General features: G+C 39.0%; 1 protein-coding gene across 2 annotated transcripts in view; it reads left to right on the forward strand.

The window, feature by feature from the left end:
* The window catches only part of IL7R (interleukin 7 receptor), a 58,788-nt gene that overhangs the window by 34,177 nt on the left and 6,826 nt on the right, over nucleotides 1-17,785 (forward strand). Inside the window, exons 6-10 of one of the 2 annotated variants that reach the window (XM_072416588.1) lie at nucleotides 2,829-2,970; nucleotides 10,945-11,075; nucleotides 14,143-14,294; nucleotides 15,620-15,661; nucleotides 17,023-17,212. In XM_072416588.1, coding sequence (XP_072272689.1) covers nucleotides 2,829-2,970; nucleotides 10,945-11,075; nucleotides 14,143-14,294; nucleotides 15,620-15,661; nucleotides 17,023-17,212 — 657 coding nt within the window. The remainder of the gene's footprint in view (nucleotides 1-2,828; nucleotides 2,971-10,944; nucleotides 11,076-14,142; nucleotides 14,295-15,619; nucleotides 15,662-17,022; nucleotides 17,213-17,785) is intronic. The other variant, XM_072416589.1, reaches the window with a different exon arrangement.

Raw genomic sequence — 17,785 nt, forward strand, 5'->3', positions numbered from 1 at the left:
CCCACAGCTGGAACAGGTACATGAACAGCAAGTAGTAGCCGGGTGAAGAGCTGTGCATGGTACATTAATTTTATGTATGTTACTCTATTGTGGAGAATTTCCCTTGCACCCTGTCTCTGTCATGCCCAAGTATTGTAGGTGCAAGCGCTAATCCCCACACCCTCATTCCTGTAAAATGTGTCTCTATTTTTGTAAGTAGAATCTTTTGACCTTTTAGCAGCCTTTTACAATTCTCTGCAATTCAAAGTCCAGACTGGGCCACGGAGAAGCAGTCAGTTTTTCTTCAGTGCTATCACAAGACGTCCTGATGGATAAAGCAAGGATATACCATTATCAGTTTGCTGCTTCTCCGTTCAATGTTCAATCACTTGCTGGAAAGGACAACACCTGTCCCTTCTGTCAGAAAACTGTCAGAGCTGTGCTCTCCTTCCGGGCTGTGTAAATCTCAAGTCTTTGTAGACAGAGGTAGAAACCATTTAGCGGGTAAAATGGCTTTCATGTGTGTATTTTATCTGTGTAATGGGTCTTGATTTAGCATAGGCTAATCTTCTTCATGGAGGTAAACTTGCTGAACAATTAGCTTTTTACAGTTAATTACCTAAAAAAGGAATGATTCCTAAAATAGGAATGCAGACGCTTTTACAGGTTTAGACATCAACTTCTGTACAACCACGGCCAATTTCTGGGTAGGGCAAACATGGCAATGGCTCAGGGCACACAACTTTCCTCAAATGCCCTAACTAACTGAATGGGGGAGTTGGAATGTTTATTGGCCAATTAAAATTTGCCCAGTTCCATTTTGACTAAAACCACTATCGCCTGCAACAGTTGACAGTCCCAACCTTGTTTCTGTGCAACAGTCCTGGAAAAGTTTAAGCAAGAAGTGTTGCAAACAGCCCAATGTTACAGTAAAGTACATAACAATGAAACAAACTACCTGTAAAAAATTATTTTGAGGCAATTTTTTTCAAATAATTTATGCACAAATGTGTCGCTAACCTTTACCGCTTGAACCTGCGTAGCACAAAAAGTAGGTACATTTCAGTCTGATGGGTAACCAACTGACAAAAAAAACCTTACCAGATAAATGTGTGATAAACATTCTGCTATAATATGGATTATAAATATGTATGGTCATAAATTGGAATAATTTTCATCTATTTGTGATCACTTTTTTATCTAATTGATTGTTTAATCCAGTGTTTATCAAATAGGGTTTCCTAAGTGGATACCTAAGGTTCCTCCAGAGGTTGCTAAGGGTTCCTTGAGCAGTTTTTTGGCTTTCATCTTCGTTTAAGTGACACCAATGATCTTTCTGGCTATCTGTAAGGATGACTGTTTACCCAAAGGCCAGGAATATAAAAAGCATTCTTCCCAAAGACCATCACACTAATATAATATGATCTGTGGATATAGTAATTATAGAAGGGGCTCGCTGAAGACCTAAAAGTTATTTCAAGGATTCCCCATGTTAGAAAAGTTGAAAAAGGCTTATCTAATTATTCATCTATTTAGCATACTCGGTACAGCTGACCTAAAGCTGAGCTCCAGGATTAAAAAAAAACAAATAATAATGAAAAAATAAGTTACCCCATGTTGCACAGATTAAATGCATATTTAGGTGGAGGGTGGATGTAAACAGCTCCTCTTCAATTTGATTTCCAGGTTGCAGACAGACCCATGGCAATCTTACAATGCAGGACGGCTGGTCCTGCATGACTAAGGGTAGTTTGGATCTCCCGCCCCCACCCCCTTAGAGACAACCCCAACCAAGTTTTACCAATAACTACAAACATTTCCCGCACAACACTTACCATTTAACTTTTCCCGCACTTTCTTCACTTTTGCCTACCCGCCAATACTCCTCCCCCCAAAAATGCACAGACACCTTCCTTGGGTTTAAATTGGCTGGCAAGCAGCCGTTTATTAACAAACAGCTTAAATAACAATAAATAACCATAAATAACCCTTAATTACAACCATATTTACATATAAATATTATCTTCATTAACATAAATTAACATATATAAAGACATATTACATTAGTATACTGTTTACATATACTTTACATTTTTATTAATATAAACCTTTTCCAACCAATCAAACTATAACACAACCCCATTTTCACTGTGCCCAATCGCACTATAACCGACAACCAACTCCGGTCTACTCCACCAAGCTGCAGGTCTAGGAAAAAAGGTAAAGTCCGTTCCACCAAAAATTGTTTTACCCATACCTTGGCCCCTAGCCGCCCAGCACCACCTCAGGGGCCCCACCATAGTACCATTTAAATGGGCATCCTACCAATGGGTTGCCCTTCCCAATTTACCCTCCTAAACCCCCACCGCTTATGAAACTTAACCTTGCTCCAAAGGGAGGGTGGCTGGGAATTTTCCTTTCCAGAAAAAAACTGTCCCTCACTTCCAACATGCCCTCTTACTTAAACCTTTTTATCCTCCTCCCCTTTACTTCCGACCAGACCTCTAGCTTATCCCACCCCTTAAACTCCTTCTCACACGTTAACCCCTGAATGACCTATCTAACAGGAAAAAGAGAGGGGGGCTGCCCAAACACCCAGTCATGCTGGCCCTACGCTCAGTCCCCTGCTGCAGACCTCCCTTTGTAGGGAATGATGTTATACTTATTTCAAAGATGAAAATCTTTTGTATTAGAGCCTCAGAAAGCAATAAGCTTTGATAGGGGGATTTCCTTCTTCTATTTTTGCACCCAAAATGTAAAAAATAGATATAAAGATACATTTTATATCAACAAAAAATGCTTGTGTCTTGCTTCTAATGATGACAAAAAATGTGTTTATTACCTTTAAGATGATGAAGACCCCGAACAAGATGAGAGGATTTCTACGGACTTTAAATGTTTTTCCAAAATATATTTGTCTAATTCGAATTTAGTTTGTTATGTTACAAAGAGGCCTTATAATAGCAAGCAGACCATCTACTTCGACATATGGTAAGGTTTTATTATATGATTATCTCATATATATTAGATCAAAAAAACTGGAGCACATTATTGTATAAATCCAAAACTTTTGGTTACAACTGACTACTGTTTTAAGGTTCTAGGTTCTATTTATGAAGCGGATAATCTGACATTCACTGAAACATTCCCTGGTAAGGAATCTTCCAAGTCCATGTGTTTTAAATAGCAGTAATTGATTCTCCACCAGGGAATGTTTCAGTTAATGTCAGATTCACTTCTTTATAAATAAAACCCTTAATATTCCTAGCAGTTTTATAAACTATCAGTTGCAATTCCATAGAGGTTGGATAAAAGGCTAAGTAGTTAAATAATGCATATTTTAAATGAGCTAAAAAAGGGGCAACAAAAGAGGAACAAGTGGCATGGACATTATTACACAGTATTTATATAGCGCCATCATATTACGCAGCATTGTACAAAGTCGATAGTCGTGTCACTAACTGTCCCTCAAAGGAGCTCACAATCTAATGTCCCTTCCATAGTCATATGTCAATAATGTAGTCTAAAGTTTTTATGAGGGGAAGCCAATTAACCTTACTGCATGTTTCCCCGATTATAAGGCACTCTCTTATATTTTTTGAAATGCCAAAATATGCCCTAGGTCTTATTTTCAGGGGATGTCTTATTTTTCCATGAAGAAGACTACAGTACACATTTATTGTTGAAAGTCACTCATGATCACTCATGTTCCATTAATTGTCCCCTTTTGATCATTCATGTGCCGTTCATATTCCCCTTCTGATCACTCTATGCCATTGATTGTCCCCTTCTGATCACTCTATGCAATGACTGTCCCCTTCTGATCACCCTATGCCATTGATTGTCCCCTTCTGATCACTCTATGCCATTGATTGTCCCCTTCTGATCACTCTATGCAATGACTGTCCCCTTCTGATCACCCTATGCCATTGATTGTCCCCTTCTGATCACTCTATGCCATTGATTGTCCCCTTCTGTTCACTTACCGGTAATAAGGTGTAGGGATCTCCAGGATCATAATAAGGCAGGGATCTCTGTTAGGGCAGGGATCAGCAGCTTGCTTCCTGGTGCAGAATGCCGGCTTGTTACTTTCAGTTTCACTCTGCACTGCAGCCAGGAGCAGACACGTGCTGCAGCCAGCATCAAGGAAACACACACAGGATCCGATATGGGGGGATGTCTTATTCATGGGTGAGTGTCTTATTTTAATTATTTTTTCAAAAATCGGGGGTGGCTTATTTAATGGGGATGTCCTAAAATCGGGGAAACACGGTAGCACTGCAAAGGCAAGAGTGCTACCTCTGAGCCACCGTGCTACCTTCTAAATGGTAGATGAAAGTTTGGGTGAGGGATTAGAACCTCAATTTAACTGTAACTGTCTCTGTCTCAACTGTGCTCACTGCAAAAGAAATAGATCCTGATTTATTAAAGTGCTCCAAGGTTGGAGAGGATACACTTTCCACAGTGAAGCTGGGTGATGCAGCAAACCTGGGATGGATTTCTTAAAAGTCATTTTCTCTTTGTTACCATATGTTCTCACTCCTGGACCAGATCCATTCCAGGTTTGCTAAATCACCCAGCTTTACTGATAAAAGTGTGTCCTCTCCAGCCTTGGAGAGCTTTAATAAATCAGGATCTATTTCTCTTGCAGTGACCACAGTTGAGACAAAGACAGTTATTGACATTGATTCCAGTGAAAAATATTTCTAAGGATTATTCATGATAGTTTCCAGTGACAGATGAACAAACAAACGCTGTACACACAGCAAGCATTCTGTTTCATGGAGAAGGGTTAGGATGAGAGAACTTTGCACTTTTGTCTTGTATAGAGGTCATTCCCCATCATCACTCATGGATCTGCCGCAAGGAATCCATGAAAATGAACAACATCAGACAACTGTTGTACACATGTCAGATTCTCGCCTGAGATGAGCATGGCCATTCTTCTCGGATGATTATCTGATGTGTGTCTGTAGCCTAGGAGGGGATTGAATCTTGAACCTCTCACATCTTGTTGTGTCCATAAAACAGGGAGTGAAGACCTTTCCCTTTACGGTGATACAGACATTAACCTGACAAAGTTTTTATCCATTCCCAGCTTGAAACAGTGCTTGGATAAATAAGATATGCTTGAATAAATGAGACATAAACAGTGGCAGTGCTTGAATAAATGAGACATAAACAGTGGCAGTGCTTGAATAAATGAGACATAAACAGTGGCAGTGCTTGAATAATTTTAATCCAGATAATGGCCACATTCATCAAGACCAAAGTTCTACCCGCAGTGAACCATAATTCATACACTGTGATCTACCACAAAAGGGTGATTATCATCAGTCCTACTAGTGATATAAATATACTGCAATTCTGCAAAAAATATTTAGGTGTTTTCCCAAACTGACCAAACCACAACTAGAATGCTGTGTAAAGGTGCAAAAAGTAAAATCAATGAAACATGGATACAGTTGAAATGTATCTACACCCAAATCTTTATTCTTACAGTGGGGATACAGCGGGGTAGGATCAGAACTCCTATCATTATACCTATTATTTTATTTTTAGATGAAAATGGGTACATACAAAGAGTAATGAAATACAACAGTAGTACAGGTAATATAAAAGGCAAAACATTCAATATCAGGTTCTAAACATAGTTCCGTGTAAAAAATAACATAACAAAAAAGTGTGGGAAACTTCAGTACATAACTGCCTAATAGCGGTGGGCATACCATGTCATTTGATTAAATGTAGAAAAAGAATAAAAGAAGGAAGAGGAAAAAGACAGTCTTTTGTAGGGCACAACTTTTCATCTTAAAAACTGAAATTTTATTATTTAAATTGATCCTTAACACTAAACACAGTCCTCCTGTGCTGGAGCTAAACTATTACAGGTTCACTGTTCTAACAATTGTAAAATGGTCAAGGCACATTAAATAACAAATATAACAGCAAATCCTGTTCCCTTCCCGATGTTTTTCACCCCATGGGACTTTTTCAGGGGATTGGGGGACTTATTAATATTGCTGAGACTTTGTTTGACCAAAAGAACACACGCCTGGTACCGGCTGATACTCAGGGAGGAAATAAAACCACAAAAGGAGGTTTGGATGTGTTTGGTAACCCTCTGAATATATACAGAAGGGTAAATTGTTGTTAGATGGTGTTTTTGACTAAGGAATTATATCATGATTATTGAGAGATTAGGACTGAATGATTGATATTATTCGCTTAACCGAACCGGGATGAGGTATTGTAGTGTAATCTGTGATTTGTGTACTGTAACGTATGGTATGTTCTTCACTTTCAAATCTATCAATAAACTCCTCAGTTAAAATATTTGAACAGAGATGTGTAGTGTTGTTTATTAAGTGTCCAAAAACGGTTTGAATGACAAGATAAGGTCATTGAGGCCTGGAGGTGTAGTCGCATTCAATAAGAAAAACCATCTTGCCTCCAACCACAGCATAGTATTATCCGTATCACCACCTCTGGGATTCGGTGGTACCATTTCTAATGCTAAAAAACTAAGGCTGTTGGGGTCGAAATTGTGACATGTACCCACATGGTGGCTAATGGGGGCTAATTTTTCGAAAAGCTCTTTTAGTTTTTCTAATGTAGAAGGGACCACATTTTTAAGAAATTAAATATATCACTCCTGTGGACAAACAATCAATATGCTGTCCTACTTTATGCTGAGAGTTATTAGGAAGTTGGATAATTTGATTTTGTCTAATCCAATGGCATTGTTGACATTTGCCACATTTATATACTCCTGGCAGTGGCTGGTTGCAGTTTGTGTTCACGATGGTATGAAAATGACTGGAAATCAAAGTATCTTTTAAAGATAAAGATTTCCTATATGTGATGTCGGTATTGTAGAAACTTTGCTGTGTTTGGGTCTCCTAGAAGAATATGCTGTTTCATCAGTTGTGAGCTTGGTTTTTTGAACAATAAGGTCTTGACAGTTAGATCTTTTAGTAGTAGGATCTCTTAAGTAGTTTCTTACTATAACCTCATAGAAGTAATCTTTCTCTAGGAGCCTTCGATTCCCTTTTAAAATCACTATCATCGGTACAATTTCTTGTAAGCCGGAGGTATTGGCCTAGAGCAGGGGTCAGCAACCTTTACTATCAAAAGAGCCATTTTGCCTCCTCTTCCACTAAAGAAAAATAGTCAGGAGACGCAAAACATAACACAGTTTATAAACTCTTAAAAGTGTTAATATTTTTTTAGTTTTACCTGTTACAACAAGTGTGCATGTGTAGGCCTACTTTGAAATAAATTAAACACTGAACTATGCCCCTAGAAGCCTCCAGCTTCTAACGTATCATCCTGTTACATTAGCTGGAGGCTTCTAACGTAACGGTAGATTTTTTTGATGGGCAGAGTTCTTTATGTTCTGACGATGCCTTAGCGATGAAATTTTAAGGGGTGTTAGCCACAGGTGTCCCTCATTTGCAGCTTTAATTTTGTTCACCTGTACCCCCCAATCTTGAGTAATTGGGGTTCAGGTGCTAGAAGCCTCCAGCAATGTGTAACAGGGTAGATTATATTGATGGGCAGAGTTCTTTATTTTCTGACGATGCCTTAGCGATTCAATTGTAGGTGGTGTTAGCCATAAGTGTCCCCCACTTGCACCTCTATTTTGGTCACCTGTACCGCCTCCCCCCCGTTCCAGAGAAATTGGGGTTCAGATGCTAGATACTTCCAGCAATGTGTAACAGGGTAGATTATTTTGATAGGCAGAGTTTTTATGAATTTTTAGGAGGTGTTAGCCACAGGTGTCCCGTACTTGCACCTCAAATTTTTTTCACCTGTACCCCCGTTTCCAGATAAATTGGGGTTTGGGTGCTAGAAGCCTCCAACAATGTGTAACAGGGTAGGGGTTTTTTGATGGGTGGAGTTTTTAGGAGGTGTTAGCCACTGGTGTCCCCCACTTGCACCTCTAATTTTGTTCACCTGTACCCCCTTCCTGTTCCAGAGAAATTGGGGTTCAGGTGCCTCCAGCAATGTGTAACGGTAGATTTTTTTTGATGGGCAGAGTTCTTTATGTTCTGATGATAGCCTAACAATTAAATTTTAGGGGGTGTTAGTCACAGGTGTCCCCCACTTACACCTACATTTTTTGGTTTTGTACATCTCCCCATTCCAGAGGAATTGGGGTTCAAAGGAGGGGGATGTCATTGTACACACCCATTTGTACACGCCCCGTGGTAGATTTATTTCACTGGTAGATTTTTTTCATTGGAACACCGGATAGGGAATCCCCCTCCTCCGCAGTGTCTTAGGAGGAAGGGGATCCCCCATCAGAGATCTCCCCGCGGCAGCCGAAGGGAGCCACAACAAGGAGGCTGAAGAGCCGCATGCGGCTCCGGAGCTGCAGGTTGCAGACCCCTGGCCTAGAGGGATGCTTCTTTTCACTTGTGTGGGGTGTGCGTTTGAGGCGTGCAAGATGGTATTACCCGCTGTGTCCTTTCTGAAAAGGCTGGTATTTACTTGGCCTGATGGTGTGGTCCTCACATAGGTGTCTATATACTAGGTACCTTCACTCTATCATATTGCATTGTGAAGGAAAGGCTATACGTGCTGTTGATGATGATATAATCTATATAATGTCCCCAACAGTGTATGAATTGTTTGCATGAACTTTGTGTTGGATGCTGGAACAGGTTTTCCTCCGAATTGCCCAAATAGAGTTTGGCATACGAGGTGGCACATCGTGTGCCCATGGCTACTCCCTGGATCTCTAAGTATGTTGATTGTTGATTGTTGAAAATGAAAACATTTTTCTTTAGAATGTATTCCAAAAGTGACATTATTAACATATTGAATGCCCGGTTGGAGGGGAAAACGGTGATGTAGTTCTTCTTGGATTATCTGTAGGCCTTTTTTGTGGTTTTATTTCCTCCCTGAGTATCAGCCAGTACCAGCATGTGTTCTTTTGGTCAAACAAAGTCTCAGCAATATTATTAGGTCCCCCAATCCCCTGAAGAAGCCCCACGGAGCGAAACGTGTTGGGAAGGGAACAAGATTTGCTGTTATATTTATTATTTAATGCGCCTTGACCTTTTTTTATTTGTTAGAACAGTGAACCCGTGTTAGTTTAGTTCCAGCACAGGAGGACTCTGTTTAGTGTTTAGGATCCATTAAAATTAATAAAATTTCAGTTTTTGAGACAAAATGTTGTGCCCTACAAAAGCCTGTCTCTTTCCCTTTTCCTTCTATTATTCAACAGATTTTTTCAGGCTGGGCAAGTTGTGAATGCTCTTTTCTGAATGATTGGGTGACTCTCCTTGGTGGAACCCACTATACAAATGTAGAAATATACTTTTCTTAATATCAGATGACAAGACAGCAATACATGATTCCCAGACCTCAAAAAATCTGTTGATCTGATTCCTTTTCCAAAAAAGCTTCCACCCACGCCCTTTGGAAAACAAACCATAATCTTTAAATAAGACAATAGTGGGAGGGGACTAATCCAGTTGTGCAAAAGTGTTTTCTTGGCCACCAGAGAGATAATGGACAAGAGTTTACTACACCCCTTAGTGATTTTCATCCCTTGCAGGTTTAGTTCTCCAAAAATAGCCCAACTAGGGGTTAAAGAAAGAAAATTGGCTATGGTTCTCCAAAAATATCTAATCCTAGGACAAGCTCAAAATATGTGGTACAGGTCTGCTTCCATTGCACCACATTTTAGACAGCTAGTGGAAGCGCTAAGTCCCATTTGAAAGGAGCGCATTGGTGAAATAAATACAAACTCTTAAGGTATTTTAGATTTTTTTTTGGGTCTAAGTCTCATCTAACCGGAGTAGTTGAAGAAATGCAAAAGGTTGCGTTCTCAAAAATGGGTAAAAAGTGGATAGTGCAGAATGAAAAATTACTTTCGGAGTCGGACAGTAAACACACAACCTAACTCTCAATGTGGGTTCCCAAATAAGTCAGGAAAAATCTTCCATCAGGAAAAAGTTCCATCATAGTGGAAGAAATAAAGATGTGTGACTATTGAGTCCAAACCTAGTCCACACTTTGTGCCAGACATACCAACAGGAGTGAAGAAGGGAATTTTGTAGGATCTCTGCCTGTAACATTTCTTTATACATGTGTTAAATGAAAGTCAGATTTACTTCCGGAACAGATTTTAGTTCAGGAGTCAGCGTAACATGAGGTGCCGTATATTTAATCTCTAATGTACCTAGTAATAGCTGCCCAATTGTATATTTCAATGTCAGGGAAATTGGGTCCGCCATTTTTCACTGGCAAGAAATGCACAGCAAAACAGCAATTTGTGTGTGTAAAGGCATTTTGCTAAAAACAAATTGGATAAAGTAGGGAGAGGTTGGATTCAGGGTCTAGTTTTTATTCTTGTTTGTGTTCCAGCTAGACACCTTTGAACATTTTGAGTTGACAACTGAGCAATAGGTGAGGAAAATCCACCAATAGGGGCATTTATCCTGTGGATTACAATTTTGCTTTCCTCTCAATTTCCTGTTGTGTCTTCCAGAAAATGAAGGGAAATCTCCATAGTAGGGTACAGATAGCAAAATATTACCTAAAAGGGGGTTAATCCCTACTCTATGCTATACAAGTAAGGGCATCTAAATTATAAACTGTTATGGGCAGGGCCACCCTTCCAAATGTGTGACATTATTGCTGTATAATTAATTGCCTCACCCTTTTCTGCTTTGTACCAAATATAATGTATCACTGTAGTATTGGTGTTATTTGTGTCTTTACTATTTTATTGTATCTATGTTTCATCTGTGCCCATGTGTTTACAGCACAATGGAATGTTCTGATGTTATATGAATCTATAATACTGTAATAATAAACTATAAATGTTTTAATTTCAAAGCTGTTATGTTAAAAAAGAAAAGATATGTAAAAAGCACAGTTTAGGAAATTTAGTGTTGTCAGTGATTGTAATATTATTATAAAGAAAATAAAGACATTTTGTATTTACAGCACAGAAACTGGGTGTGGTAAACAAAAAGAAGATGAACCCTTTAAAGTCAATCTTGGGACCGACACGTACAAAGTTTGCATGAAATGGGGAAGACAGCAGAACTGCAGGAATTACACTGTATCCCACATAGGTAGGATGTCCATTCTGTACCAGGTATAAATAGGTACTGATAGATAGCATTAATGACAATCTAGATTAATTCAGACAAAAACACAAGACTGTTGGTGAGAGAGGAGTTTCTGCCATAATCCACATATTTACCGATCATGGCACATACTTACCTGTGTCCAGTTGCCCTGCAGGGATGACAGGTCCTGAACCTGCAAGAGCCTCTAATGTCTCCGACGGCTGGCTCTGTGTGACAATGCCACAACTTCACACACAAGTTACACACTACATGGCACATGCGCTATAGAATGTAGAGCCTAAATTAAAAGCCACCAGGAGATTTTTTTTAATCTCTTTTGTCAATAAGTACTACTATCTGGTGACTTTTTGGACTACAGGTCCACTTTAGTACATGTCATATCATGTGAATAAATAGACAGGAAAATCTATACCTCTATTGTGTAGTTTTTATGTGCAAATCATACCTGAAAAGAAATGAGCGAGTCCACTTTAGTTCTAAAGCTTAACTTTAAGGGAATATCTAAATATACCAATGAAATATCTATGCTATGTTTTATATTGGGTATAGTTTTACCTGCTAAAGTGTTTGTATTCCTGTCTAATCCTGAGATATACATAGAAAAAATATATAGTTCAGTATGTCTTAAAAATATTTGTACATCTGCTTGTACTTTCAATTCAGGACATATGTACCAATGCATAAGCAAAGTTGGAGCATGAGCGTTTATCACCTTTAACACCCTGAGGGGTCTGGCTCCTGGGATTCGTTCTTCATTTCCCCCAGCAACACAAATCTCCTTTTTCTACTCTCTCCCTGCGGCTCTGACCCTTCCTGTCAAGTAGTTATAAAAATATACCTACCTAAAAAGGTCAACACACCCCATCCAAAGTGATTTCCCCAAGAAAGAGAATTTATAATTGCAAATTTCCAGAATTAGGCATCTACATAAAATTTAGTGTTCCTTTACAGGCATTGGAACTATATACCTTGGTGTGTTGAGTATAGGGTAGGGGGTATCAGACACTATTAAGGTGGTTTGATACACTAATATGTTAGTGGATCTGCATATATTGGTGAAAGCCTCATCAGAACTTTTTCCTCTGTTGACTTTGTTGACTTCATACACATAGGTGGTCAGATCTGATCTGTGAGCTCAATAGGCTCAGATGGTTCTCTGACAGAGAGGTATTAATATTACTGAGTATTATAATTAAGTATGTCCCCAATGGAGGGGTGGCAACAATGGGGCCAAACTACCACAGACATCCCATCCCCACTCCTACACCAACCTCTATTGTTAAGAAGACTCAATCAGAAAAGCCATCTAAACTGCTTTACTGAAGCGTGGAAGGTGGTTGCATTGCCAAATATTTATCTCCTCCAGGTGGATCTGATGTGTCAGGTAACTGAGAACAAATGGCGTGTGGCTGTGAGCATCATCAGTCTGCTAATAATTGCGATAATCCAGGTTTCTTAGCAAGACTTTATCACACAGGTTTAGGTCATATACTAGTTTTAGGTCATACTTTGTGAAACAACTTTAGGTGTATTGACATTCTCAGGTATTGAACCACCTATAATTTGAAATGCAGATCACATTGGAGGTGGTATGGAGTAGTTTGTGACATCTGTACACTGTACTTCTGTAAGTGTCACTGCCTTAGTCTTGGACCCCACCACAATGAACTTATATTGGATTCTAAGCAGAGAAAGTCCAAACACTCCAACTCCATGGGACCACCCCTGTAGGTGTAGTGCAGCTCAGATGGGAATGGTCTTCCACTGTATACGCTACAAACAAGGGTAGCAGTAGCTTTCCACTAAAGTACTATTGTGTTTTTGGTTGACTTTTTTTGAATCCAAGGTGAGGCTCCTACCAGTGACAAAGGCTTCTCTTTTTTCTTAGTCTGGCATTCTGGGTCAGAGGTGCCTAATGCATATGGTTTTATACCTGTGCCCTGTGAAGTTTCCCATTTGCCAAAATCATGTAGTCCTTATGTCTCAGATTTAGTTTGTTGCATATCCCAGCAGCAAGACTTTTTTGTTTCAATCGAGTTTATTGAGTTTTATAAAACAGAAGTACAACCGTATATATTGTCAAATAAACGTGAATGCGTCAAATAAATGTGAAAATAGGTAATGTCCTTGAGAAACAGTAAGCAACTGGTTACAGAGTATGTCCAACAATATGGAGGGTTGGGAATGGGAGAAGGGTTCACACACAAGGACAAAGTTCTCGACAATTGGGATGGGCTTATGTCCCAAACGTCAATGAGCAGACTAAGTGGAAGGTAAAAACCTTGGAAAACTGCCTAGTTAGTCAGTTTACCTATGTGGGTAAGGTGACGACCCAAGGCAGGATTGAGCGTTCCCGCCCGGGGAAAATACTATGTTACAGCAAGTCTTTTTTAACCTGATGAAGGAATAAGGAAATTAGGCTCCATAAAGGGAAGTAGGTTGCACTATTATTAATGGAGCTAGAAAAGGCTAGACCACAATCCTTTGAAGGCACCTCCTTGGTGGCTCCCGGAGACTATAGATACCAAAATGGCAGCCTACCCTACTCCTTCTCTCTCTATTTCTCTCACTCACGCTAGCCCAAGTGTTCCATGTATCAACCCCTGGCTTGCAGAGCTCTTTTTTTCTTTTCCCAGAGATCCAGCTGCAGCTCCTACAGAAAGTTACCCTACTGATGCTTAGAGTTAGTCCTGCCAGTGATGCAGTTGAGTCTAGCACCCTTTCCTCCTTGTCTCACTGTCCCTTCTTTTCTTGCTTTCCAGAATTTCCCGCAATCTCCTTATCACTTCGCTACAAATGTGGATGAATTTAATCCTAGCAAAGTCAACACTTGTGGTTGACCAGCATCTGAACCTTAGGAGGGGCCCCCAGCCCCAGTGGTGTGTTTGCATTAGGATAGGGTAGCTATGGTCAGTACAGGCAGCTTTAATTCCTCTGACAAGGGACCCCCATAAGATTGTTGTTAAAGATTGTTGGTCTAGTAAAATGAATTGCATTTATGTATTTTTAGTATCTCTTACAATGTTTTTATTTTATTTTGTAAACACAGCTAAGCCTGATCCCCCCAGTCTATCAATCTATTATAATAATGAATTGAAGGAATACATATTTGAAATTGAAACACCTTACAAAGGTCATGAGTATCTAAAGAATTGTTTAATTCATGAAGCTGTTTTGCGTCAGGAAGATGATGACTGGCCGGTAAGTAAATAATTTCACATTTAAAACTGCAAAGCACCAACTCTTAGGCCATTTATTAAAAAAAGAGTTGCAACTAAAGCTAGCTGTGATTTTAATTTATCACAACAGTTTATAAAGTGCATCAAAAGCCTATATTTTATTATTATTATTATTATTATTATTATTATTATTAATAATAATATTATTAATATTGTTGTTTTGAGTAGAAAATACTCAAATTATGAGGACATATTATGAGGTCCGATTATGCTGTTTATGTCCTCCCTGGGGAGATTACCCCCTCATTTGTCATAGTGACTATTGTAACCTTGCTAAAAGTTAAGGATTATCTAAAATTGTGGGTTTCCACAGGAAAAGAGAGGCAATTGCATTCTTCCCATATTTGAGACCTGAGAAAGAGGGCCACTGGGACCAGGAAGGCATTTAACACCACTGGGATAAACTGTACTGAATATCGGCTGTAGTTTTAAGGAGAATGGCTAACTAGGGTCTGAGCCTACATGTTGTATAAACTGAACGCAGTCTGCAGCCCTAAGACCCACAAAATGCGAAATAATTCAATACAGCCGCAAGCGATCAATTAGATATTACACCCAAATTAGAAAGAATAAAAGAGGCCAGAGCACATTTACTAGATTCCCTTTATTTGTCTACCTGAGGAGGAATGAATTGTAGTCATAGGAAGAAAGTGATACACAGTTGTAGAACCTCAATCTGTTAGCAGGACGAAAACAATCAAACAAAGCTACACAATGTTTTTATATTTCTGTAAAATTTAGTCCGGAAAGCAATACATATAACTTACATCAATCATTTACCTTGTTTGATTTTGAGTCTAGCTGGGCTTTTGGAAAACCTCTAATATGGACCTAACATACAAATGACCGTCCATTTCCTGCCAATCGCCACAGTCTCAGCTTTTGGTGCCTTATTGCTGTCATCTGGGCACTCAGAATCTAATAATGTACTTATGCAGACCAAGCCCAATGACAGATCACCCCTTAACTTGCAACTTGCAATGAGCTGGTGTGCATTCCTGTGAGAATTCCCGTGCCGTTATCCCAGGAGGCAGCTGTAAGGCATGCTGATGTGAAATGCACCTCCTGGAAGCATCAGAAGCTAGGACTGAGGCGATTTTTTTGGCAAAATTTTACTTTTATGTACCTAATTTACAATGGCGGTATGGAATGGGGGGCTTAAGTGTTTAGACAGAAAAGTAGACCTTCCATTTTTCATTGAAGAATCTTTTAAATATCAAATGATCTATAATAATAATAATTTATTTATTCAATATCAGTATATTTTTGTTTTGTACTTTGTTGCAGGTGTGTGAAAATCAAACAAGAAGTCATGGAGCCTACAAGATGGTATGTGTTATGTGGACCTGTCATTAAGTTTAACGTTGCACAATAATCAGAAGGCAGATGTCAGTATTAACAAATCACATTCTTATTAGGTAACTGCCATGATTACAAAAACTGCTGCATCTGTCCTCCTGCAAGTTTACTAAAGCCTGGAAATCTAAATCTCATGGTCCTTGCTACTAGAAGCATTTTTGGTAATTCGAAAGGTTTTTACTACATTAGTACCCCTTTCATATATTAAGCTCCTACTCTCCATCCAGAACCCGCTCCACAGATGCCAGGTCTACGGGAGAGCCCAGGAACCACTAAGGGGAAGTTTTGGGGGAAAAGTTTTTTTTCTGGGTAAAACATCTGAAAAGGAAACCAGAGCTCCTCCCGCTGACAGGATTCAAAAATACAAAATATTCTTATGTATTAAAAAAAATATTCTCTGTTCAGTATTTTATATTTAGAGTACCAGTGTGACAACCAGACAAAAAGCATTTGCAGAAGAGGAAGTCAGAAACAGCAGCAGACCTGTTTATGCCAGGAAAAGTTTGCTTTATCCCCCTTATTCTGCTATAAAAAGTACATGAGCTCACCTTTATATGAAAAGGCTGGTTTTCTGTGTGTCATATTAATCTTTTGACTTCAGTACTTCCTGATTAACTGATTTAGAGTGATCAAGAATTTGCAAAAATGTACATCCTCATATCTTGTTCTGCCTGACTCAAAGAGACTCATTTATTCTCGAAGGCTGGAGAATATAAACTTTCATCAGTGACGCTGGGTGATCCAGCAAACCTGGAATGGATTTCTTAAAAGTAATTTGCTATTTGTTAGCAAATGTTTTTAATCCTGGACCAGATACATTCCAAGTTTGCTGGATCGCCCAGGTTCATTGATGAAAGTGTATACTGTCCAGTCTTGTTGCTATATATATACTGTGCTGGCTCGTTTGGGAAGGCTGCCACCCTTACAAATAGGAACTCTCATGTTTCCCTCAGTGCATCTAAAATAAAAAATCTTTATATAGTTTAGGACAAAGTGGTCACCACTTGGTGAAAAGTTAGAACTTTTGCTCTTTGTGTGCTGGTGATCATTGTCCCAGGGAAATATCATCAGAACAGGCTTGGAGGTAAATTGTTTATTGGGGACATTTTAGTTACTTCAAAGTTTATATTTAAGTTGCTGTTCTGCCCAGCAGACTGGAAGTAAAGGAACACAGATGGCAGAAAATAAAAAATAAAAAATGTGGCATGAATTTTACACATACCTTACTATATTTACAGTTACAGATACAGTTTACATTACAATTGAGTAATATTGCATTTTAGATATGAGTAGTGTTCATTGACATCTGCACTTTCATATTTTCCATTTAGTGTTTTGTTACAGATGGCACAATAAGTGTCCCAACGCGAAATGTAAAATACTTAACAAAATTTGAAGCAAAGGTTCGATCGAAACCTAATGGAGAATTTTATGATGGTTTTTGGAGTGCCTGGAGTAATACAGCCAAATTTGAGACAAAGTCAAAAGCATCAGATGAGCCTATAGAGAATTACTATAAAGGTACGAGAGCTATCATTGTTTGGGAACAATGGGCTTTGTTTCTTAAAGCGCTATTTAAATCTGTTATAATTTACCCTTCCCTGATTCAATCTATGCTTCATCTTTAAAATTATTATTAATATTATTGTTTTTAATAAACAGGATTTATATAGCACTAACATATTATGCAGCGCTGTACATTAAATAGGGGTTGCAATGGACAGACAGATACAAACAGTGACACAGGAGGAGAGGACCCTGCCCAGAAGAGCTTACAATCTAACAGGTGGGGAAGTATCATACAATAGGAGGGGATATATGGAGTATTGGGAAGTAGTGAAGGTTTAGGAGACAGAATAAGACAGGTAGGCCAGTTTGAAAAGACCATTCCAGAGAGAAAGTCTTAGAGCCTAGCGTGTGATGAGGTTATGAGAAAATTCAAATGCAATTACTAACTACCACATTTTAGTGTTGATAACGTATCTGATTTTAGAACCACTGACATGATCACTAAGTCTCGCTTGCACTGCAAGCAGATCATGGCTGGGGGAAAGACCAACAGCGTACTGTGTATAGCTTTGGTAGCCCACATGT

This window comes from Pyxicephalus adspersus, chromosome 6, assembly GCF_032062135.1.
Source record: "Pyxicephalus adspersus chromosome 6, UCB_Pads_2.0, whole genome shotgun sequence".
NCBI classification, from domain to species: Eukaryota; Metazoa; Chordata; class Amphibia; order Anura; family Pyxicephalidae; genus Pyxicephalus; species Pyxicephalus adspersus.